This window comes from Tachypleus tridentatus, chromosome 11, assembly GCF_004210375.1.
Source record: "Tachypleus tridentatus isolate NWPU-2018 chromosome 11, ASM421037v1, whole genome shotgun sequence".
Lineage (NCBI taxonomy): Eukaryota > Metazoa > Arthropoda > Merostomata > Xiphosura > Limulidae > Tachypleus > Tachypleus tridentatus.
In genome coordinates this window covers 51,118,609-51,146,325 of record NC_134835.1, presented here as the reverse complement: position 1 = coordinate 51,146,325, position 27,717 = coordinate 51,118,609, and the positions used below count along the sequence as shown (strand labels likewise).

General features: G+C 34.2%; 1 protein-coding gene across 1 annotated transcript in view; it reads right to left on the bottom strand.

The window, feature by feature from the left end:
- LOC143231487 (uncharacterized) overlaps window positions 1-24,779 on the bottom strand; it is a 29,778-nt gene extending 4,999 nt beyond the window's left edge. The window contains exons 1-2 of the mRNA XM_076466027.1: window positions 24,655-24,779; window positions 10,400-10,996 (exon numbers count right to left, since the gene is read on the bottom strand). Of these exons, the coding sequence (XP_076322142.1) occupies window positions 10,400-10,694 (295 nt within the window). The 5' untranslated portion in view covers window positions 10,695-10,996; window positions 24,655-24,779. The remainder of the gene's footprint in view (window positions 1-10,399; window positions 10,997-24,654) is intronic.
- Between the last annotated feature and the right edge of the window lie 2,938 nt (window positions 24,780-27,717).

Here is a 27,717-nt window from a genome sequence, read left to right as displayed (position 1 = left end):
TTGTAGAAATCAAACAAACTGTTTTCTCGTTAAATAACACGTAGTTCATCAGATGCCTGGAGATCAGTAAGTTCGAGCTGATATTCTGCTGACAAGTCATCCACTGACACACTGAACGGATCAGCAAAAGTTTCATCAATAATCCGTATTGGTCAAAGTCATGACACCGTGAGTTGAAGGATTGAATCAAGGTATCTAACTTCCCAACATAAACTTGTGTATCAATGTCCTGATTCTTCTGTAGCTGTGATTGAAAAATGGGAAAGTGCACGAAGTTGCCTGATGCTGCTTGCTGCCGGAACAACTGCAACTTTGTCCTGAAAGCTGAGACGTGATTTGCAAGCTGACAGACAAGCTGATTTTTGCCTTGCAACTTCAAATTCAGATCATTCAAGTGTTGAGTCATGTCGACCAGAAAGGTCAAATCAGCTTGTCATGCTGGATCAATCATGGAAATCACTTCTGTGTCTTTGTTCTTGCTTCTGAGGAACTCTATCACCTCATCAATCAACTCCCAGAATCTTCTGAGCATCTTCTCTTGACTCAGCCAGCATACTTCACTGTGATACACAAGGTCGCCATAGTCTGAATCAATTTCTTCAAGAAAACTTCGAAACTGATGGTGATTGAGCCCTCGTGATTTGAAAAATTAATGGTTTTTCGTTACTAATGCCATCAGTGCCTGAAAACCAAGTTTTTTCTACACAGGTTCTGTTGGTGAATAATACAGTGCAACTTCACCTTCTATTTTCCTCAACGATTAGCTGCCATTTTTATTACGAAATAATATCAAAATAGGGCTCGTAAATAAATCTCGAAGAACAATTGGAACGCGTGAGATTTCGTAATTACGGAAATATTACGTCATTGCGCCAATGATTAAATGCCTATGCATCAACGAGATTTGCTTATTAAATTTTCTTTATTGCTCTACACAAATATGAAACCATCCAGTATCTAATCTAATGCATATTCTTCTATAGCGCTTAATCTTCGCGCAGGCGCGAACTCTCTATGTTTGACTTTCCCGTTGGACATCGCGGGCCGCTCGGCGACTCGTCGCGGGCTGGACTTTGTGCACCACTGGGATAAAGTTTTCAGCGCAGCCGGCAATGATAAAAATTAAAAACTTACGTTAGGAAAGTCAGATTTTATTTTTGTCTTTAAAATCATGACAATCGACCATGATAAAGACAGCGCTTATTTCTTTTCGATTGGGAAGTCATGCAAGGGATAATTATAGTGCTAGAGATGTTTAACAGGAGGAATACAATAGTTATATAATACAGTGGCGACAAACCTGCCACTTTCTTCCCCAGTGGCACATCGGTATGTCTGCAGACTCACACCGCTAGAAACCAGGTTTGGGTACCCGTGATTAACAGAGCATAGATAGCTCATTGTGTAGCTTTGTGCATAATTCTATACAAACAATCCCAGTTCTATTCAACTCGTTTTGTTTAATACCTTTTATATTTAAATTCACAACAAATGTTGATGTAATGGAGTTCTGCCTAACGTTAGTTGGGTTAGTTTTCACTCTCTAAGGAGCTATTAGGCCTGGCATGGCCAGATGGGTTAAGGCGTTCGACTCGTAATCCGAGGATCGCGACTTCGAATCCCCATAGCACCAAACATGTTCGCCCTTTCAGCAGTGGGGGCGTTATGATGTGACGGTCAATCCCACTATTCGTTGGTAAAAGAATAGCCCAAGAATTGGCGGTGGGTGATGACGACTAGCTGACTTCATTCTAGTCTTACACTGCTAAATTAGGGACGGCTAGCGCAGATAGCCTTCATGTAGCTTTGCGTGAAATTCAAAAACAAACAAACTAACTAAGGAGCTACAATTAGATTTTTTTATATTTTCTTCCATGGAAATGCTCCAATTCACTTACTACGCTAAAAATTGGGTTTTGATCACCGTGGCGGGCATAGAAAAGATAGCCCATTGGGAGCTTCGTGCTTGATTGCAGTAAAGCTAACACCTATTGAAATTGATGAGCAAAGAAAGACGACATGAAAACTGAATAGTCTCGAGCGTTTTATTACATAAGCCTTTATATGATTAAGTTTCTCTAACAGATCAAAAGGTTTGTTTAACGTAGACGGCATATGGTCATAACAATTGATCAACTAATTAAAGTAATAATTCTGTTACCGAGTGTCAGAGGCAAATTTAGTGTTTCGTCCTTAGGTACGGCTGCGAGCTTCAGTAATGTTTCTGAAAAAAATTCTTTCTTTAGCTATGTTTTGGTTTCTGTTTGAATTATTGTGATATTCACGTACATATCTGTGTTTTGGAAACATTTTTCTGTTTTAGTTTTGTAATTATGGTGTGAAAGGATTACAAAACATTTTCCTTTCGTTTCATTAGATCATTAAATTGGAAGAAAGGTTGTTTGTTAGATTTCTGTAGCTGTTTTTCTCCTATTTGGTGTTGTATGGATTGTATGTTTTGTTATATAATGGCTGACACTTTTGGTGGTAGTTATTGGACCAAAAGGGTTGTTTCTGTATGATATTGCTCCCCGCTAGTACAGCGGTATGTCTACGGATTTACAACGCTAAAACCAGGGATTCGATTCCCCTTAGTGTGCTCGGCAGATAGCCCAATATAGCTTTGCTATAAGAAAACACACACTGTATGATATTAAGATATATATTTAGTTGTAGTTATCTGTATTTTATGACGTCATGGTGTGGAGTTGGGAAACCGGTAGAAACTGTTTCTTTTCAGATTTTCTGCTACTCTTTGAATTTTATGAGTCACTTTTGGATTGTCTGTATGTTTAGTCTCGTAGAGTTTCTTTGACCGAAAATTAAAGACTATTTTTCTATAATGATGTACGAGTCTCTGGGCGTTTCATAAAGATTTTTTTACGTTGCACTACTGATTTTTACGACTTTTACTCCTTATTCCGACGTTGCTTTTTGTTTTGTTTTATGGGTGTCACTTATATCACTGTAAGTTACAAAGGTATCTGTTGTATCTCTACGTGTTACTAATGGCTTTGCAAATATATTTTATTTTCTAGATATTTCTATCAATTAGAGAGACAGTGAAGGACTGATAATGATTTTTTTTATTATCTGTAACCACTTGCTTGGTAACCTTAATAAATATCATAATTTCCTGAAGAATGTTGTAAGATTCAATTAAGCTTGCTCATTCAAAAACAAAGAACAGAAGCCTACTTTCTCTTAACATTTCATTAAAAATAAACGATCCACAAATCCACAGATTCATGTTCAGCATAATTCGTAAAAAATGTAACCTCCTTCTCGAAATATTACACATCATCCAGGGCAAAAACTATAATAAGCAGACCAGAGGTAGTTCATCAAAACTTTTTCTCGCAAAACTGCATTACAAGGATACTAGTTTTAGAAAATGAACACCCAGAGCAAATAAAAATCCACAACCATATTAATCATTTCATTCACAAGTAATATGATTGCAACTAACATCACGAAACGATTGGAAATTCCCACGTATCAATCAGAATAATTTAAATCCAGTGAGTAAGGTAAAGGAAGTTTTATTTCATACTCACTAATTCACACTAACATTAATTATGAAAACACGTGCTTTGCAGATATTAATTATGCATGTCATAGATGTTTGAATTACAATCCAGCTAATTAACTTTGGTGGTGGTGTTTTTAGGGATGTATATACATATGGTAAAATACAAAAACGTTCACATGAACGAGACTCAGATTACTTCAATGTGTCATATAAAACCAACACATCAACATTGTCTAGAAAGACCACTCACAATGTGATAATAACTCATTTTCTATGTTAGGTATTATCTCTGAGTAAAAGTATTCGAAAAAAAGAAATACGCGAAAGTAATTGTTATAAAGGGGAACGTTAAAATAAATAAACATAACTAATAGTATCGTTAATTATTACGTTCACATAAAACTTTCACACAATAATTTTTTTTTAACTTGCGGACAAATTAGTTATCACCATTAGATTCCATCTAGGAACATTGGGCCGCAATCGCTTGCGGATTTTTCAACAAGTATTTAAGTGAGTAGGTTGTTAGCCCACTGCACCGAGCCGTCCCTAATTTAGCAGTGTAAGACTAGAGGGAAGGCAGCTAGTCATCACCACCCACCGCCAATTCTTGGGCTACTTTTTTACCAACGAATAGTGGGATTGACCGTAACATATAACGCCCCCACGGCTGGGAAGGCGAGCATGTTTGGCGCGACGCGGGCGCGAACCCGCGACCCTCGGATTACAAGTCTTACGCGCTTGGCCATGCCGGGCCTGCGGCCAGATTGCATTAGTCTTATTCTGGCATTAAAATAATTTATGGCATATCAATGTTCCCAATATTTTTAATCAGTAATTAAGCCTTACCAGTAGTTTTTATTACTGATTTATTTGGATTTGCTTTGGTAGGCTTCGAGCATTATTCTGTAAGAGTTTTCTTTATCGCTTTATTTCAGAACCACACATCAGTTGTACATCATTCGTCTGTAAATTGTTTAACGCCATCACAACCCATACATAAAGAACAAACTTTGAAGTGATACATTAACTTGAACCATTAAAGTCGTCTACAATATATAGATAAAAGTGTATACTACAATGCTCGTATCCTTTTTGCCTCTTTCTAGAGAAATAAAGATTGTGTTGTATATCAAAATTCTAGTCAGTACTGCGTTTTTTATAAAAAAAAAGTTTAATAGTTATTTTTTTCCAAATCCGTATAATGTACTAATAATTTCTGAATTAAAAAAGCGAGTATTGAATTTAATGTGTGTATACGCGTGTAAGCTTAAAATTTTGAGTTGTAATTAATTATATAATTATATAACAATTTCTTTGGTTAGGTGAGATTATCTGTGAGTATTATCTATTTATAAATGAAAATATACTTCTGGCATGTAGTATAAATAACCAATGACATTCCCGAAAAATATACTGACAAGGGTTATAAGTGTAAATCAGATTTACCGTTGTACATTTATTTTAATGCCTACGCTTGTTTCTGTATAGTTTTCTTTTTTGAATGTGATATATATTATTGACTGTGTATTGCACAAGTCCCGCCTGTTCATGAGACTTGTAGAAAATTCTGGAAAGTTAAAATCAACAATACTTGTTTACGAAAACAATCATTGTTGAAAATTTCAGAAACTCGCATGATTCGTTTTTAAAGACCGACACGTTGAGAGACAAACATAATTATTATTATTTGTTATCTACAGTCAGTGTCCTATAGGCCTAAGATGCAATAATTGTGATTATTGGAAAGAGTAGGCTTATAGATGGTGTGAGGCCAGCCAAGAAAAAGACTGTGTTAGCTTAGGCAAGGCGTAACAATATTAAATCAGAAATAATTTGCTCGTCCTGGACTTGGTTCATGAAACAATATTCAGTTCTAGACCGATATAAGATTCAATATAGTTTGTAAGTTCGTAAAACTCTTGTATGTAAGCCATCATATATAATAATTATTTGTTATAACCGTTATTATAACTTGTATTGTTTTTGTTGTTTTTTACAATATATTTGTGTTAAAAAGAAAAATTGTGTATATGAATCTTGTTAGTAAATAACGTAAATTTAAAACACATTAACATTTAATTAACCACTAAATTTAAGTTCAAATCTCTGATTATTTAAAATAGTGAAACGTAACGTACATTACATAATAAATCGGAGACTCGTCCGAAATAAATTGTAATACGTAACACAAATCTTTCTCAACAACATAAAGATCATTCAAGTGTTGTGTCATGTCGACCAGAAAGGTCAAATCAGCTTGTTAGCTATCTATATATGAAAATAAACTTCTTACGTGTATTATAGACAATCTATGACATTAATGAAATATATGTCAGTAGAGGTTACAATTCGTTCACAAGACAGTAAGCTGTTTTGGACTAATGATTACAAAAAAACAAAATAGCATGTTTTTAATTCAACAGACTGTTCAATATTCAATTTTGTTATGAAAAATTTAACAAAAGAATAATAAACTCATTTTCACTTCTTTTTCTGATATTTATACTTTGTATTTATAAATAATTGCACTAGTTTTGGTTTGTTTGTTTTGAATTTCGCGCAAACATACACGAGGGTTATCTGCGCTAGCGGTCCCTAATTTTGTAGTGCAAGACTAGAGAAACGGCAGCTACTCATAACAACCCACCGCCAACTCTGGAGCTACTATTTTACCAAAGAATAGTGGGATTGACCATCACTTTATAACGCCCCCACAGCTGAAAGAGCGAGCCTGGTGGGTATGTCGTGGATTCGAACTAGCGACCCTCAGATTATGAGTCGAGTGCTTTAACCATCTGGCTACTGCGGGCCCGTCGCAATCTTATTAAAAAAATAACAGCTTTGTGCTAACATGACTTTAAGGTACTTGATAATACACACGAGTAGTCAAGAATACTGCATGCCAACTTAGGTGTAAATAAATAAACACATAAAACATCTTAAGGATATGAAAGTACCAAAACATCTTAAGGATATGAACGTACCAAAACATTTTAAGGATATGAACATATTAGCATAACATAAAGATTTGAACATATAAAAACACATCAAAGCAAGTTAAGAATATTTGGTTTAAAAATTTTTACAGGTATCTTACCCTGGGAAATGGTATTATGACTACGAAAAGACAATTCAAACAAAACCGACTGTTAAAATACATCTATGTTTTTTTAGATGCAAATATTGACATGTTTCAAATAAGGTCAAACACTTAACTTTTAACACAGTACCAGAGAACAAAATAGTAAGATAAGTAACTATAAATATATTTCATATTTGATTCTGATGTTATTAACATATGATGAAGGAAATTATGAACTAAAGTTATTTCTGTGTGTTCAAATAATTTAAACTCAGGTGAAAGAGTTACATTATAGGATTATTAAAGTACCGCACACGTTTTTTTTAGTTTAGGTATTTATCATAATATTCGTATTGTCCAAGTAGTACACATTTCTCAGAACGTGTAGGCTTTTTGTCTACCTGGTGTCGTGAAATTGATCACAGCACAGAGAAAAGGCAGCGTCGAGTTTCAATAATAAACTTGCTGCTTCTATAAAATCGATGGATCAGTATGGTCACCTTCTATGAAACATTAATCAATCACTTATTGCATATGATAGAAAAATCAAAGTTTCATGTTCAACTGGTTGTGTCGCAGCTTAACACTTTCAGTGTAAAATGTTAGTGTTCACACTAGCGCGTCTTGCGTCGTTTTCTGTTGCATAATTAATATTTAGGAAACGTTACGGGGCCTCTCAACAAACAACAAAATCATTATACATTGAGGCATTACCAACACAGAAGACTTCAACATATAGAGCTGTTTAAATAATTAAATATTTTATATAAATAATAGCACATTTCACAACCAGTTTCAAGCAAAAATCTCTGCCATAAAATACTATATAATGACTGTCATTCAAGTAATATTCAAGATTAAAATGTTAAAATACATAAAACTGGTAGTAAACATGAATTAGGCAGGAGCATAAGCACGAACTGAATTTAGTTACTCGCTTTAATTTAATTACATAATTCGCCTGTTCAAAATTTTCACGTAAGGTTATAAAAGTATTAACTGCGCATAGCCTTTTCTCATGTTGACCGACAGAATGAAAAGAAAGCAGCTGACCAACAGCAGTAACTCTCAAGAATTGGGTTACTCTTTCTGACCATGCAGTATGATTTGACCTTCACTCTTGTAATGCACTCACGGCCTCACTTTGTGGAGTGCGCTTTGATCCAACTGAAATATTTTTGTTGAACTGCTATGTCATTCCTAGGCCTAATTTAAAGGTATAAGCTGCGGAAACAAAATCTCACACCGTCTTATGCGTTGGAAATTTTGTCGTTGATTGGAAAATCGTTAGAACTATGTTTTTATACGTAGTTGCTATTCCAGCTTTTCTATATATATTCTTGTGTTGTAGTTGAGCAGAAAGTTAAAAAATGAGCTGCCAGTGTTCTGTCCACTACGATTATCGAAACCCAGTTTCTAGCATTATAAGTCCATAGACATACCACTGTGTCACTAATGGCTACATTTTGGTTAGATTTATTATTTCGTAAGTTTTTTATTTGTTTTTAAACATATTACACTTGCACAGAGTCTGTATGAGACACCAATTTATTATGTCGTTTTGTTTCTTATTTGAAACTAAAAGTAATTTTAGTTTCTCCACTTTATTCTGATTTTTGGATTTTCCTTTGTTTATTTATTTGCATCATAATAGAAACTTTCTACTGTAATTAAAAAGTTCCACTGCAGTGAATAGACAGCCACGTGCCTTTTCACGCCGTATGAAAAGTTGGCCCAAGAGACTGAACTAACTCTCATAATAAATAGGCGTATGTATATATACCGCATTACTCTATTTAACCCTCATGAAAATAGATGGAATGTTTTGTTTTTTTCCAAGCGCCAAGCTGTGCAATGTACTAACTGTGCAAAAATAATCTAAGCGTTCAGTTTTGTTATGGATTAATTTGTATGATTGTTTGAAACCAAAGCTACAGTGAATTATCGCTGTCTGCTGTGTCCACCGTGGAGAATCGAATCTAGGATTTTAGTATTGTAACCTATGAATTCATACTAAAGGGTATCGATCAAAATATAGATTCTAAATATTATATTTTATATTAATAGTTTTTCATATAAATATTAAATCCCTGAAATTACAGTTAATAATTCAAACTGTACTGTTCTCTGTTGACGTGATCTGACTTATTGTTCTCATATCATATTTAATGTTAATAAATGTTTACGTGATAGTAAATTCCCTGTGTCATCGTGAATAATTCAAACTGTCATTATGGTGTGGGTTTTCATTTCTTTTTAAGCTGTTTCATATGTTAGGTACCCATCTAATAAACATAAGCTAACATACGTCCATTTAATGTATGTCTTATTCTTATTTTTTATTTATGTGACATCAAACAGTCCCCCCCCCCAATAGCTCATTGAAAAGTTTTTGGGTCTGTAACCCTAAAAACGAGCTTAGCAACAACAACAAAAAACACAACAAACAAACATCATATAATATATATATATAATTACCATAAAATTTTCAAGCCATAAACCAAAACACAATAACATAAAACTTTTTACAATTTTGTTTTACAATACGCTGCACATTTTTAAAAAAATGCGCAGTGTATTTAAAACAAAATTGTAAAGAAAAATTATGTTAATGTGTTGCGGTTTATGGCTTGAAAATTTTATGGTTATAATATAATTAATCAGAGGTTGGGATTTACTGTTTTTAACGCAGTCCTTCCTCATGATTTTGTTTATTCATTTAACTTCATTTAGATATAATTATTTACTTTTACTAGAATTATATATATATATATATATACATATACTGTTTTTAAATTGTACGAAACAATATAATATTTTTTAAAAGTTGGATATTAGTTATGTCTGTTGTGTCACGCTACATGAAGAGAAGGTTTCCATTTAAAGAGAATAAATAAAACAAACAAATCTAAGATTAATGTTCATTTCAACTGTTTGTTCAATAATAAAGCTTTTCTATTTGACAGGCAAGTTCCAGGAAAATCGGTAATTAGTTACAAAAGCTCTCAAGGTAAAATTATAAAAGATATATCGAAAGCGGGGTCTGACATGGCCTAGTGGTTAGGGTGTTCAGTCAGCAATCTGTGTTTCACATAATCAGTTTACGCTTTTAGCCATGAGGGCGTTATGTGTGACGGTAAATCCTAATACTTATTGGTAGAGAGTAATCTAAGAGTGGGCGGTTAGTGATGTTAACTAGCTACCTTCGTTCTAGACTATCACTTCAAACCATAGAACAGTTAGCACAGGTAGTTGTGGAGTAGTTTTTCGCGAGGCCCGGTACAACCAGGTGATTAGGGAGCTCGATTCGTAATCTGAGGGTCACAGGCTCGAATCCTGGTCACAACAAACATGCTCGCTACTTTCAGCCGTGAGGGCGTTATAATGAGCAGTCAATATCACTATTCGTTAGCAAAAAAGTAGCCCAACATATGACTCTGGATGGTGATGACTAGCTGCCTTCTCTCTAGTCTTACACTGCTAAATTAGGGACGACTAGCGCAAATAATCCTCGTGAAATTCAAACCAAACCAAACAAAGTTTTTTCTATACAAAATTCAAACAAACACGCAAGATATAAAAATCATATGCAGATTTTCAAACTAAGGATTTATTTATTCACAATGCATATGACAGTCTGTTTGTTTTCAAATTATTTCATCGCACTATTTTCATTATTATCTTTAACACAAACTGTTTTGAAAGTTTATTCATAAAACACTAAGGAAATACACCTTTAGATTAATACGTTAACTCCAAACACCAAAAAATAAATTACTTACCGCTGTAGGAAATCCCAGGAACAATTCCTTTAGCGAGATCTAAAAAAGGATGCTCCAGTCTTGCAGACAACCCTCCTTCTTTGAAAATGTTTTCCTGAATATCAATAGATTGGAATATATATTCACAGTGTTGCTTTGTTAGATTTTCTGCTCCGCTCTTTTCATCTGTCATTTCTGGCTGCACCATCATGTTTATGCGATTGATTATGTTTCTCTGGTTTGGAGGGTAGGTGTTAAAGGTTTTCGTTACTGAACCGAATGCCAGTAGCAACAACAAAAAAAACACCCGAATCATGACTTTTACCGTGCTTCGAACATTACCTGTCAAAATTCACTTATTCAAGCTCGAATAGTAGTCGAAACGTTCCACACAAGGACCGACCTTGCATCGATGTTTGTATTAGTTTTTCTATACAAACACTGAACATGAATGGTACTTTCCCTTTGTAAAGAAAATCATATAACCGACAACACTATTTGAGTTTGTGTGCAAACTCAAAAATTTTACGAAGTCAATATTTGAGAAAAATTCACGTGGAACACGAATTCTTTCTTTCAGAGGTGAATAATAAATTGAAGTGCAATTTCTTGGTTGACCTGGAATTGGAAATAACATTTTAGAGCTTTTAATATTAGGTAACTTGAGATGATAATTTGAACCAAAGCAATTTTTATTTAAATAAAGATAAATAGACTTAATACATTCGTTAATTTTTAAAATTATCTGTTACTTTTTCTAGTCATCCAGTAGATCAGGAATAAGTTTACGGATGGACAACGCTAAATTTCGAGGCTCGATTCTGTAGACGTGAGCAAACATAACTTACTGTGTAGCTTTATACTAAAAACATGCCCGGCAAGACTAGGTGGTTAAGGGACTTGAATTGTAATCTCAGGAGCGCCGGTTCGAATTCCCGTGACACCAAACATTCTTGCCCTTTCAGTTGTGGGGAAGTTATTATTTAACGGTCAATACCATTTTTCATCGGTAAAAGAGTAGCCCAAGAGTTGGCGGTGGGTGAGGATGACTAGCTGCATTCCCTCTAATCTTACAGTGCTAAATTAGGGATGGCTAGCGCAAAGTTCTTAAAACAAACAATCATCATCATTGTTTTTCTAGTTTAAAGTGAGAAACGTATCGTATTTGGTTGCTGTCTTCTATATCACAAGTTTTACTTTCTTGATTGCTATCTTAATAATTACTTCAGAAATAGTCTGTAAAATTCGTATGAAGCTAACAAGTTTTGATCTACAACTTGCTAAAACTATTTTTGATAAACACACGCCCCCTCATATACATACAGTGGCACAGCGGTATGTCTGTGGACTAACAACGCTAGAAACCAGGTTTAGATATCAGTGGGGCAAAGCACAGACAGCCCATTGTGTTGCTTTCAAACAAACAAACGATAAATACTTTCTATCACAGTTTGATTGCGATAATCCATATTACATACCTATCAGCTTAGCTCGCTCTCACTTCAAGCAATTGTTTTCAACATGTCCACCGAGACACATGTACTCCGGTACTTTTGGAATTCTACTTTTTTTTACTTTTTTTATTATTTTAGTCTTCCTTTAACGATTTCAGTAGATTGTAGGAAATTTGTTCTTAGACTGAAACATAGTAGAAAACAATAATCCGTGGGACAAACGAAAAAGTACCGAAATTATTAGAGGTAAATTACAGTTATTTGTTGCTAAGCACTTTCAGTTGCGAAAGAGAAATATTATTTATTTTGAAACTTTGGTGTTGATGTATATATGTGACTCTAGTAGAGTAATATCATAATCTTATAGCTACGATAAACCCCTGGTAGTTTATTTAGATTAATAATAATAAAGAGAAAATCACATATTATATTAAAAGGCAGAAGAGTTCCTGTACATCATACAGCCTTTAAATGAATCAAAAGGAAAGTGTTTAGATGAACAATACAAAACGGTATTGAAACACACTGATTTTAATATTGATGTCTGAAGCCAGAGAATTTGTAAAATCATACTATGTTGTTTGAATTTCGCGCAAAGCTACACGAGGGCTACCTGTTTTAGCCGTCGCTAATTTAGCGGAGTAAGACTACAGGGAAGGCAACTAGTCAACATCAACTCTTGAGTTACTTTTTTACCAACAAATAGTGGGATTGACCGTCATCTTATAACTCTCCCACGGCTGAAAGGTCGAGCATGTTTGGTGTGACAGGGATTCGAACTTGCGACTCTCGGATTGCGAGTCGAGTGCCTAAACCACCTAGCCATGACGGGCCTAAATCATAAAATAGTACTCACAGCACAAAAATATCTAATAAAGTTCTTCTAGAGGTATCACTCGGATTACACCGAGAAAACCTATAAGTTAAAAACGGTTTGATGATTAAATGTTATTTTATGTTTTAGTACAATCGTAAAGATAGTGCATTAGTGAATCAACTGACGTAATGCGTGTGTTACATAAAGGATAATACCTGAAGCATAAACAGCCAGAGAACAGTTTAGAATATTGCCTGTGCTCATCGTATGTTCGGATGTCGTTTGGCATACAACGTGATTCGAATTCGAAAAACCGAATTGTATGTTAACAATCGGAGTACACATTAGCTCACTGGAACAGGTTTTATCTTTTATAAATCATAGTTTAAAGAAAACGCATTATACTAATAAATAAAAATGTGTAACATATTACAGTTTCAGAAGTTAATTCACCAAAAAGCATGTACTTTCATGGAAAAGCTAGAGAAATCATCCGTACAAACCATAACGGTAATCTATACAGATGTATTGTAATTACCTGAAATCTGTATCATCAGTGTCATAATGTGCCCATATTTTTCCTGAGTTGTGGAGGTAACATAAATGTTATATAATATTTTCTGACAAAGAGAATGTACACTCGTGCTTTTGACGCAATAACTTTATCGTCTTAAGCTTAATGTGTGGTGATATTTATATAGTACGTAATTCAATTTATCATTCAGAACATGTTTATAGCTCTGTTTTAATGGTTCAAAGCAAAGTTATACATTATTATATTACACGAAATTTATTTTTGTTTTTAGAACATAAATTACTAATTTATATTACGTATACAATACAGCGGCAGATTTAAGGCTGTATGGGCCTAGGTGCTAATAATTTTAATAAGCTCTACATCCCATTTAATTTTACATATAATAAAATTACCGATGGGCACCCATTAAGACCATGGGCCCTAGGGTTGGGCACCCTCCAGCTCCTACTTGAACATGCCACTGATATAATATTTTTTACGCTGATTTCACTTAAAAGATAAACTATACTCTCTCCAAAACGATTTTCAACAATAATGATATGTAATTCATGAGATGGTCTCTAAATGGAAAATTGATGTGACGTACTTTTTAAATGGGCCTGGCATGGCCTAACGCGTAAGGCGTGCGACTCGTAATTCGCGGGTTCGCGCCCGCATCGCGCCAAACATGCTCGCCCTCCCAGCCGTGGGGGCGTTATAACGTGACGGTCAATCCCACTATTCGTTGGTAAAAGAGTAGCCCTAGAGTGGGCGGGGATGACTAGCTGCCTTACCTCTAGTCTAATACTACTAAATTAGGGACGGCTCGGTGCAGTGGGCTAACAACCTACTCACTTAAATACTTCTTGAAGAATCCGCAAGCGATTGCGGCCCTACGTTCCTCGATGGAATCTAATGGTGATAACTAACTAAACTAACTTCTTAAATAGCTTTGATAAATATTGTGTTACTTAAGTTTAACTTTTAAATAAGTGCGTTCGCGTTTCAACCGCTTTAATTATACGAAAGTTTTATTTTACTTTGTGAGATCATATATATTTTACGCATATTGAATATTATATGTTATAGTTTTTCTGCAGTGTCAGATAAATTAGCTCTTTATGTATTAAAAAACAAAATTTTAATTTATCTTAGTAATTATATTATGGTTCTTTCATACAACGCTCCCGCTAGAACAGCGGTAAGTCTACAAATTTACAACGCTAAAATTAGGATTCGATTCCTCTCGGTGGGCTCAGCAGATAGCCCGATATGGAGTACAAGTATATATTAAAAAAATAACTCAACTCACTATGTGATAAAGAATTTTGAGTTATTTTTCTATAATTAATTGAAATGAGAATAGCATTTTGTTATGTTAATCTCACAAAATTTGGTCGGCTGCCAAAAAATGTTTCTTTGGATTACAATATGTATATATCTACTAGCTGGAGTACCCGATAAATAATTATTAATGAAAGGTTATCTTTGGACATGACAAGTTGCTTCTCTCATATGTGCCACCCAGTGGCACAACGGTATGTCTGCAAACTCAAAACGCTAGAATTCGAGTTTTAATACCTGTGGTGCACAGATAGCCCATTATATTGTTTTGTGTTTAACTTCAAACAATCAAACCATTATACGTAATTGTAAAAAAAAAAACACACGGCAAAACGGCCATAAAAACTGCAAAATACAAATTAAGAAAGCGCAAGTTTTCGTGTATTTCTGCATGGATCCAACAAATACTCATGCCAAATTTGGTGAAAATCCATCAAAAATGGGTAAAGTAGTGGTAAAAAACGCAAAAATGTCCATAAAGACCTCAAAATATGAAACTAAAAATATTTTACGTATCTATCGAAGGGTCCAACGAATTTCCATACCAAATATGATAAAGATACATCTTTAAGGGGAGAAGTAAAAAAATGTAAACACACTTCTAAAACTGCAAAATGAAAAACTGAAGTTTTTATGTACCCCCGCATTGACCTAATGGACTTCCATACTAATTTTGGTGAAGATTCATTTACAGGGGCGTAGTAGTGGTAAAAAACGCAAAAACACCATTAAAAACCGCAAATCCTAAAAAACTGAAAATTAATATGTAATCCCATATAGGCTTAATGAATCTGCATATCAATTTTCGTAAATATTAAAACACAGTGACGAAGCATTGGTAAAACACCCATTAAAATTGAAAACTTGTATGTTCCTTCGCATGGACTTATTGAACTTCCATACCAATTTTAGTGAAATTCCATTTATATCGTGCGAAGTTGTTACATGGAGATGCAAGACAGTAATATATCATATATATATATATAAAGTACGAAAATCACGAAATCAGAGTTTTTAATCCTACTATCATATTCTGTGTAAAAAGCACTCTTTATTTGGTGAACACTATTTATTTATCTATTTGTTGTTGTTGTTATTGGATATCGTGATGGAAATAAATAACCGGATCATTACTTATCACAAAATAAGAAACTGTATTTCGTTGCTTCTTATATATATTTCGCGTTATACTAAGAGACAGTACCATGTCATATATGTTTTATTTCATTTTATTTTTCGCTCAAGAAGTCACTCAGACGCAATTTAGTAGATAGTTTTGAAACTATTCTGTTAAAACTATTTAAACTGGTTCGCAAAGATGACGTCACCGTTTTAGAGAGGTATCAAAAAAATAAGAATTATGTTAACTAATGACCAAATATCTTTGAAATTAGATTTTACTCAAAAGTAAAAATATTATCAAAGTAAATTAGTCACTATTTTCAGCTTGGTGCATTGATAACAAATATCTGTGAATTGTGGAGTAAATGTTTTTTTGTTTGTTTATTTTTTTGAATTTTGCACAAAGCTACTCGAGGGTGATCTGCACTAACCGTCCCTAATTTAGCAGTGTAAAACTAGAGGGAAGGCAGCTAGTCATCACCACCCACCGCCAACTCTTTGGCTACTCTCTTACCAACGAATAGTGGGATTGACCGTCACATTATAACGCCTCCACGGCTGAAAGAGCGAGCATGTTTGGCGCGACGGGGTGGAGTAAATTAAGAGAGGTAGTTATATTTATACTCAGATACTTTTTACTCTGATATACCTCCTTCTATCGTGCAGCATATATAAATAGGATTAAAGCAAAATTAGTATACAAGTTTACATCAATTCTTTACTGTATTATTATTATAACTGTTTTAAATTAAAAGCGTGGGTCTAATGTAATGCGATTAACCATTAGATGTTTGTTTTTCATCATCGCTCATGCTTTTCCTTTCAGGCATGGGGACATTATAATGTAACAGTGAATCCAATTTTTCTTTTATAAAAAGTAGCCTAAGAGTTGATGATTGGTAGTGTTGGCTAGCTACCTTCTTTCTAGTCTTTAACTTCTAAATTAGGAATGGTTATCAGAAAACAGCTGGAGTGGCTTCAAGCAAAATTAACCATCAAATTAAATGTATAAAATGGCATATTCTTTTGAAATACTTTTATCCATTGGCGTAATAAACTAAATATTTTATCTGTCTTTTACTTCGTCGAACGTTTTAAACAGGTTTATTGAAATATATATTGCAAAGTTTATGTCTTTTCCAGAAGTTAAATAGTACTAACTTAAAATAAAGGGCCTATACCTTTATTCATTTCATTAAAACTTTTCGATTATTAAACGGTAATAAGTTCCTTATTTAAATACTATTTATTATAGATTTAAATACGATATGTTTTAAACAAAATTATTTACAATTATTAAATTATTTGTTCTGTTTTATGAAATCGAAATTTTTTAAAGTTTTCACTCAAATGACACATCAACAGTTTTGTTGCATACAAAATAAAAGGTCAAAACAAATACAAAAAGAAATCACACACTACTCCAACGCATAAAAATGAAATAAAATACGTTCTGTCTTATCACCAGAAAGTAACACAAGTTTGTATATATAAAATCAGGAAACTCACAATGATTTAATTAACATGAAGTTACACGAGTATATTGTGGCAATAAATATATACGTTTCTTATTTTTAGTTTTCTTTTATTCGTTAATAAACAAAACTAAGTAATAACTATATTTGAAATACAATTTCACAGGAATAAATAATTAAGGTACTTTATTCCTGTTCAAATCAAAGGAGGAGAAATTTGGTAAAAAACAGTAACATAAATGTATATGGTTCGAGAAAAGTATGTATTCTTTTTTGCTACACCAAGATATTTTCGGGTACCCCGGCTCGGCATGGCCAGGTTGTTAAGGCACTCGACTCGTAATCTGAGGGTCTAGGGTTCGAATCTTCGTCACACCAAAGGTGCTCGATCTTTCAGCCGTGGGGGCGTTATAATGTGATCTATCAATCCCATTATTCGTTAGTAAAAGAGGAGCCCAAGAGATGGTGGTGGGTGGTGATGACTAGCTGCCTTCTCTCTAGTCTTACACTGCTAAATTAGGGACGGTTAGTGCAGATAGCCCTCGTGTACTTTTGCACGAAATTCAAAACAAACTATTCCGATGCCTTAGCGGTTATCTAGATGACTTATAGCGCTAAAATTCGGAGTTTGTTCCCCCTCCGACTGACAAAGCACAGATAGTTTTTGTGTACATTTGCGCTTAGCCAAGCGAAACTATCAGATAAAAATATTTCGAGATTTCTGTCTATAAATATGTATTTAAATCCTGTGTTATCAGCTACAAACTATGCACCATGCTGTCCTTTATACATAAGTAAAAGAGTGAAAATATAACCAAAATATTTCTATATCTTATACAGGTAGCCTGAGAGGACAACTTAGATTATTTTCTTGTGAATAGATATAGGGTTGTTTATGCACTAATTAAGAGCAAAATATATAATTCTAAATTCGTTACTATCAATAATAATGAGTTTCACTTATTGTCCGTGTACAATTTGAAGACTTGATGATGTAGCCCTCTATGTAACAACATTTGACATGTAACTATATATATATATAACTAAAAGAGAGCACTATCACAGATATCACTTTACAAGCACTAAATAAAATAGGCTGCGTAATAAATAACGGGAACTAGCAGTCATGGCTCAGTATGGCCAAATGGTTAGGGCATTGAACTCGTATTCTGAGGGTCGCGGGTCGATTCGCCGTTACATCCAGCATTCTCTACCTTTCAGGTGTGGGGGCGTTATAATGTGAGAGTCAATCTCACTATTTGTTAGTAAAAGAGTAGCCCAACAGTCGACTGTGGATGGTGATGATTATCTGCATTACCTCTAGTCTTACACTGGTAAATTAGGGACGGCTAGCGCAGATGGCCCTCGTGTAGCTTTGCGCAAAAATTCAAAACAAACAAACAAACCCACTGCTAGTCTATTTCTTAGCGCTCTCCCTTTTTTATTGAATAATACATTGTAACTAAAACGACAATTTTCCTTAACTGTCACGTTCGCAGTATTATTTTTTGATTTTTAGACATAACTGGAAAGATGTGCACAAACATCCAAACATTTTATAATTAGTTATATTGTCAAGTAAAAAAAAAAAAACATGTCTAGTAAAATAATAATAATGAATAGGTAAAAATTACTCGCGTGTAAGGTAATTTAGAGACTGACACATTTTTAGAAATGAATGGAAAATGTTTAAGAGTTGTCTTCTAACCTGGAAAAGCTAAAATCAAGAGTATTAATGGTTGCTTTGCTTGTAAATGTCAACGAACATTATATATCATTATAGTTTTTAATGTTAAACATTTAGTTATTAGCGTTTTCAACTTTCTTTGTAATTGCTCTATCTTTGGTAATTTCAGAAGCACAACATTAAAGACATTGCATACACTCACTCTCGAAAGGCTTATTTCAAGTAAAAAGAAAAACCTGCTAACAGTTGTTAAAAAAAAGAGTAAACAACTACGTAACAGAGTTATACAAATTTGTTTTGAGAGGAGACAGTCGTAAATGAATAAAAACTGTTTTACAATCAATTAAACCGCCTTAAAATATTACTCAACCATTTCACACAACAAATACTGTATTGTTCATACGCCAAATTGTTGGCTGTATGCTACAAAATCGTAAGTCATACAAATAATAAAAATGTTTCAGTTATTAACTAATATAGAGACACACAAAAGTTACAAACAGCACTACGTTTAGAAGTTGCCAAAGAACTAAAATATTCCTTGATTTCGGCTGGCAATGTCAGCCGACTACATGGAGAAAAAAAAAAAAAAGACCATACAAAAACAGTTGTCAGCGAAATACTGGGGGGTACAACGATACTAGGCCCCCAGTTCAATTATTAGGGACGCTGTTTCTTCCCCCCTCCGGTTCCGACATCAATATATACATTTTAATATAATTAAATCCTTGGAATCAGATTATATTTCAGTAAGGATAAAATGTGATTCATTAGGACTAGGATCACATCTTGATAACTGTAAAAAGACTTCTTAGTGTTCTGTTTGTCGGCTTCTTTTAGTAATAATAGGATTTATTTTCTGTTTCTCGGACACAATCAGTATACATTAAGAACCAGAACAGCCTACTGAGAAGGACTATACTGAGTTTTGTAATTCTAGATATAGTAATGACAAGTATCTTCTCAGAAAAACAGACATATATTATATATATATATATATATTGTTGTTGCTTTTTTATTAACGAAAAGCTACACCATAGGTCCACCAAGGGAAACCGAATCCTTGCTTTTAGCGCTTTAAATCCATAAATGTTCTGCTGATCCACCGTGGAACATACATACATAACTTTTGTCACCTTATCGACTTTCTGTCTGAATGTTTTGCATTACATGACTAAGGTGAAAGCATTATAAAGAACAATACTGGGCGAAGGATAAATGTGTAAACAAACTAATCTATTAAAACACCCCCCTTAAGTTTTTTTTTTATCCTGAATGAATTGGAAGCCATTTTAAATTATTTTACATGTGTGTCTCTCTGTGTGAATGAGCGATAGTTAGGAAGGTGTATAACAACTGAGGTTCAAAACATAACTATTTCTGTCCACCTGCTTATATTGGCGAAGGTAAATGTTTATTAGCTAATTCGAGCACCATACAAAGTACACGTAATAATTGACATTCACTGGTTAGTTTTTTTCATCGTCGTCTATTGTCAGTTATAATTGGTAAGATATATTTTGGGAGAACTATGTTTTTATATTATCTAACTCAGGTGATTAAGGTGTTCTACTCGTTATTCAAGGGTAGTGGTCTGAATTCGTGTTATACCAAACATGCTCGTCCTTTCAGCCGAGAAGGCGTAATAAATTAACGATCAATCCCACTATTCGTTGGTAAAAAAGTAGCCCAGGAGTTGGCGGTTGGTGTTGATAACTATCTGCCTTCCCTCTAGTCTTACACTACTAAATTAGGGACGGCTAGAGCAGATAACCCTCGTGTAGTTTTACGCGAAATAAAAAAAAAACAAAGTTGGAGAGTATATATGATTTATAAGCTGTATCGAGGCGTTGTTAAAGTTTCAGACAGTGTGAAGTGAATCTGTGCGTAACGAGTCGGCCAAATGTAACAGAGCATAAATGCCTTTTTTTTTCAAAATGCTCGTTTCGTATAAAAATTATGTTTACGGAGAACGCCTTCGTTACAGCAACGACAAGTATGCTTGTGTGCGCATGCATGTGTTTTTTTTTTTACAGCAAATCCACTTCTAATATCTGCTGTGTCTACCGTGGAGAATCGAATCCCTGCTGTTAGCGTTGTAAATCTGAAGACTTGCCACTGCCCCACCTGTGGTCACAAAGATAATTAAATATCACTCTTAATAACATATCTTTAGAACTATTTGTTTTCTCCATTTTATAACAATGACAACTTTTTTTGCTTCAGAGCGATCACTAGTTCTGTGTTCTAGCACTAAATGAAAAGAGATATGTCAGGCTAGCTACTGAACTTAAATAAGGAGCTAAACAAAATAAGAATGGAAGAGAACCTACCACTTGATCGGCTAAGAGCAGATTCAGACGTCTCAACTTTACATGGAAAATAAAAATCCCTACATTACTGGCTTCAACACTTTGTCCACAGAAAGCTTGACGTTTGAATAGAATCTCAGCTTTCATCATTATACTTTATTTTAGTTAATTTAACCTGACCAAGTGATATGTTCACTTCCAGCCCTATCTTGTTTGGTTTCTTTTCTTCAAGTTCAATGACCTGCTTTACATATTTTGTTTTTTTTTATATTGTGATAATAGCTGAAAAGCAGCATGTATAGCGACGATAGAGAGTCTATACAAGGTAACTCTTCAATATCTAACTTCTGATAACCTGTAGAGAAGGGAATACAGATGACTTTTGTATTGCTTTAATACGAGCGTTCGCCCAACAAGGTCAGTTGGCTAGGGGCGCTCAACTCGTAATCTTGAGAATTCCGAGTTCGAATCCCCGTCACAACAAACATGTCTGCTCTTTCAGCCGTTAGGGTGCTATAATATTACAATTAATCCAAATATTCGTCGGTAAAAGAGTAGCCTACAAGTTATCTGTGGGTTGTAATGTTCTAGTCTTACGCTGCTAAATTAGGGACGGATAGCACAGGTAACTTCGTGTAACTTTGTGCGAAACACAAAAACCAAACCAAACCAATACGGGCGTCAGTGTCATTCCTAGAAGAGAGAGATAGCACACTCTCTTATATGCTAACATATGATATTATGCTACTATGTATATTTTTCGAAACTTCTCTGCTAGAATTCCCCTTCCCCGCTCACAGGGTCAGCCGTAAGTTTATGGACTGACAACACTAGTGGAAGGAGCACAGATACTTTGTTATTCAGTTAAAACAAACAAAACAGTGTTAGGAGTGATTACATAATTGTGCGTGTTAGTGTGTTTGTTGTTTAATTTTGCGCAAAACTACTCGAGGGCTATCTGCGCTAGCCGTCCCTAATTTAGCAGTGTAAGAATAGAGTAGAGGCAGCTAGTCATCATCACCTACCGCCAATTCTTGGGCTACTCTTTTATCAACGAATAGTAGGATTGAACGTCACATTATAACGCCCCCACGACTGAAAAGGCGAGCATGTTTGGTGCGACAGGGATGCGAACCCGCGACCCTTAAAATACGAGTCGCACGCCTTAACCCACCTGGCCATGCCAGGCCGCCTGTTAGTTAAAACACTGTATGTATATTGAAGCTCAAACTCTAGCCAATCAAGTTAGTGTAGTTCGTAATATTTACTTCAAATACCTGATATGTTATGATGATTAGAGTACTTGCCCAGTTATCTTCCGATGACAGGGTCGAAGTCGTGGGGGGTTACAAAGTGATGGTTAAACCAATAAACCAATAATCTAATTATAACAGCCCAGACATTGACGCTGGATGGCACTAATTAACTAGTCATCTTTCCTTTACCATTACTTTAATTTATGGACGGTTAACACAATGGCCCTTGAATATCTTTTTCAAAGTTTCGATAAGTATGAAAAATAACCAAACACTGTATTTAATAAAACGTGTCTACGAAAACCATTAAAAACATAGCACAGGGTTCATATTAGTCTTTTTAAAAGATTCTACGATAGTTAAATTGTAGTGAGTGGATTTGGTTTGTTTTGAATTTCGCGCAAAGCTATCTACACTCGCCGTCCCTAATTTAGCAGTGTAAGACTAGAGGGAAAGCAGCTGGTCATCAACACCCAATGCCAACTCTTGGGCCACTCTTTAACCAACGAACAGTGGGGATGGGCCCTCACATTATAACGCTCCCATGGCTAAAGGGGCGAACATGTTTGGTGCGACGAGAATTCCAACCCGCGACCCTCGTATTATGAGTCGAGTGCCTCAACAACCTGCTCATGCAGGGCCCTAGTTAGTGGAGTATTAAAACTTATCAAACAATAAAATTCCTTTTGCTGCGCTATATTTCTTAACAACTATGAAAATAAATGAAATAAATTTTGAATACGTTAAAACAAGAACATTTTAGTCACATTCATATAGCAACAAATTAATAATTTTAGTCATTGTAGAGTAAGCTAAGAATAATAAAACATGAAGTTAAAATTACGTTTAACATGAAATAACCTGAACGTCATGAATTACGTAAACGGTAGAAAAGTTTCACGAACATAAAAATATAAAAACAATAAATTTCACAGTTGAAGCGAACAACTAATTCCGTAAAATACAGAAAAATTAAATTTCGTATTAAATATAATTTGCTGGTTTACTGTTAACCTCAAAGCTACGCAATGGGCTATCTGTGTTGTGTCGATTACGGTATCGAAGCTCAATTTTTAGCATAATAAACCTTCAAGCTTGATGCTGAACCATTGGGGAGCATAGAATATAAATTAACAATCTCATAAAAACAAAATGGTAAAATGTGTATGGTATAAAAACTAGTTTGAAATAGCAATATAATTATTTTATTAAACTATTCAAAATCAACTCATTTAGCTCTAAAACTCAAACATTTTCATGAAATGTGTAATTCTCAGTTTTATTAATTACAATACAAAAGAATGAATGAGATGCTGATTGATTGAGCGCAAGGTTAAGCACAAAGTTACACAAATGGCTATCTGTGCACTGCCAACCATGAGTGTTGTTTGTTTGTTTTGAATTTCGCGCAAAGCTACTCGAGGGCTATCTGCGCTAGCCATCCCTAATTTAGTAGTGTAAGACTAAAGAGAAGGCAACTAGTCATCACCACCCACTGCCAAATCTTGGGCTACTCTTTACCAACGAATAGTGGGATTGACCGTCACATTATAACGCCCCCACGCCCGAAAGGAGAACATGTTTGGTGCAACGGGGATTCGAACCCGTGACCCTCGGATTACGAGTCGAACGCCTTAACACCCTTGGCCATGCTTTGCCCCACAAGTGTTGACACGTGATTTTACGTATTATATACACTCGAACTTCACGCTCAAACACAGGGGTTGGGGACAAATATTAATGAATTTGTGTCTTATGTATACAAATAATTTTGCACAGCAAAAATCGTTTAAAAATTACCAGAAGCCATTATTTGTGAAACTCAGAAGGTAGCTCTCAGAACGTATAACAACAAATACTAATGTTTTTAATGGCAAATTGCACAAAATAGTACCGGAAACCTTTGAAGTTCTTACCTTATATCATCGAGGCCAGTAAGATATTAAACATTTAGTACATCCTAAGCTCGTAAGTATTTAGACGATTCTGAATAATATATGATTCATCGTGTATATTATGAAATTAACTTATTAACGTGTTTAAATGAACTAAGGAAAAAATCTAACAAAAACCACTACATTTTGATAGCAAACAGAAAACTAAAGTGTATGATTTTTTTTCCTTATTCGTTTGTAATTAAAACTACATTAATAAAAACGTAGTCCATTAAGTTCATCGCTAAACTCATTCGCTTTGCTTTATAAATTTATTTCATATCATTTAGACATATGTCTTACAGTTCAAATTTTCATACGTAAGGTAACAGGTAGACAGATAGATATGTTTTACTACCTTGAATGACGAAGAAGTTTGTCCCATATTTGATTCAATGAATGTCTCGAAACTTAGCATCTCTCTCTTTTGTTTCTTCTACCATTTACACCACGCAGTGTTCTTTGTCGAACTTTGTCCTTGGTCACCTTTGTTTTAACGTTAGCTTCTCTGCTGAAGAACACGCGTTTAAATATGATACAATAACCGTCAGATGGCAGTGCTGTTGCTCCTTTGTTATGGGGTAGTGGGTGTATTAGAAAATTCAATAGCTGGAAGGATACGGTATGCCGTTTTGTGAGTCTTACCATAGTAAGACGTACCACCTCACACCTGAAGCTTTCCTTGAGACGCTGGCTATTGATCTTGGAAAACTGGAGACGCTTCCCAACACTGGTGTTCGGGCAATCAATCAGGATCCAAATCTACTGTGACAGAAAACGGATTTGATGCTTCTCGTTTACGAAAGCGTAGATTAATTTCATAAGGAAAATACTACTGAATCGATTTTAACAAATTCATCAAACAATGTGGGCCAGGAAACTGTATAAACTCCAGTTTTCTATGTTATTCCTGTTATTTTTCTATGCTAAAACCAATATATTCGTTATATTAAGTTACAGTTACCGTGTGATTGTCTGTGGTCCTTGTTTTTTGTTCTTTTTTTAAGTGTAAAATCTTTGAAGTCTGAAATCCAAAATTTTAGTAGAAACTAAATATCTTTAACTATTTCTAAGTGATTTGATTTCATTAGTATAATTATATTTAACTTCTCAGGTTTAACAGCTATTATATAACATAAAACATGCACTCTATGTATATAATTAGAAAATGGTATCCCTGAAGATAATAAACAGTCGTAATAAAATATCTTACACATTGGCACCATAAATAATTAAATCCTTCATATTTTCAATTCAATAAAAATATTATCACTAAACTGGTAGACATACGTCCAATTAACCTTCATTATGCAAGTAGAATTTTTAAGAAACAAGATCGTATTAAATTTAATAAAATGTCAATGAAAATAACGAAATGGAAAAAAAAAAGTCAAAGTATTAGTAGAAATGTTTAGGTTTCACAGGTTTATTTGCTGTTAAGCGTAAAACTAAGTAATGGGCTAGCTGTGAGTACGGCGCCCAGTGAGAGAAATGAAACTGGGATTTTAGCCTAAATAGTGGTTTCACTTACGTTTTGTCTTACCTATGAGAGATGTACGTAAGTTCTCTTGTCTGAAAAGAATACTCAGAAACTATATTTTTGCTCTTCTTTCTAGGAAGAAGAATCAAAATAAAAGCCTAGAACAAACCTTCATCTATATAAATATAATTGTACTGTCTGTTGTCAGTACTTCGTAGGATTTGATCGGATTTTCATTAAAATTCGTATGGAGGTTCATTAGGTCCATGCAGAGGTACATAGAAGTTTTTGTCTTTGCATTTTCTTTTCTTCTTTTTTCAGTTTTGCGACTTTTATGGGCGTGTTTTCATTTTTATCACCATTTTGTCCCCTGTTGATGTACTTTAATTGAATTTTGAATGAAGGTCTATGGGATCCATATGATGACGCAAACAAATTTTCAATTTTGCGTTTTGCGATTTTATGGTAATTTTTGTGGTTTTCCAATACTTTGTCTCTGTTGCTTGCAGATGAATCTTTACCAAATTGGTTATGCAGGTTTCTTCAGGCATGTGGTGGTACATGCAAATTTACGGTTTTACATTTTGTGTTTTGCGCTTTTTATGGCCGCTTTTTTTCACAACTACGTATAAGGAAAGCAACTTTTCATGTCCTAAGATAATCAATTATTAATCATGAATTTATATAATTTTCGGTCTGCCCTTTTCCCAATGAACAATGGGCTTGACCGTTAAATTTTAATGCCTCACTGTTGAAAGAATTTTTGATGACGAGATTCGAACCATACAAACGCAGACTGTGAAAAATTATACAGATTTTAACTGCATTTAGATTTGCTGTTAAATCATTTATTCAATGTGATGAAGTGTATTTTTAAAATTGACAGTTATTTTAAATATTCAACAATATTTACAAAAATACCTGTATTAAAATAATAAAGTACATAACGTTTATTGAAAGATTTACGAAAAAACTAATAACAACATGTACATATGGTCATTTAAGGTTTCAATAACTATATATTTACTTGTCTTTTAACATTATCGCTGTCTATTTGCTCTTTTGAATAGTGGATATGTCACTTGTTCTCTAACACATTATTCGTATATTTAAAATTTTAATAAGTGTGTATTCACTTGTCTTCTAATATTTTCTTTGCATTTGTTTGTTTGATAATTGTACCAGCCAGTTGTTTACTAATACTTTCTCTGCCTATTTGTGTTTCCTTATATAATTGGATATGCCACCTGTTCTCTCGCATATTTTCTATCTATTTGTATTTTTGGTATCCGGATTGTCACTATTGCCCTGCTATTTTCTTTGTAATTTTTAATGACTAGTTATGTCACTTGTCTTTTTATATTTTCATCCCCTAGTGACACAGTGGTATGTCTGCGGACTTCCGCTGACACGAACAGTGTTTAGATATCCGTCGGGGTCAGAGCATAAAGAGCTCTTTGTTTAGCTTTGTGCTTAATAATAAACAAAAATAATCATATTTTCTCTCTTCACCTTTTAATAACAGACAATATCAATTCCTCTATGACGTATTACATGCTCATCTGTGATTTTTAAATAACTGGTCCTTTCATATTTTTCTTGTGTTTTTTTTTTAGAAGATTGGATGTGCCACTTGAACAATAACATATTCTGTCTGTCTCCGTTTTGAATTATTGGATAGTCAGTCACATTGTCTTTTAACATTTTCTTTCTCTATTTGAGCTCTTGAATAGATGAATATGTCACTTGTCCTTTCGTATTTTCTCTGCTTTTGTTTTTAATAAATAGATAGCTATATTTCCTGTAATATTTTTATCTGTGTACTTGTTTTTAATAAATGAATAGTCATTTTTCCTAAAACATTTTTGCTATATATTTGTTTTTTAATAATTGGAAGTTTCACATGTCCTGTGCATTATCATTATTTCAAATATTTTTTTA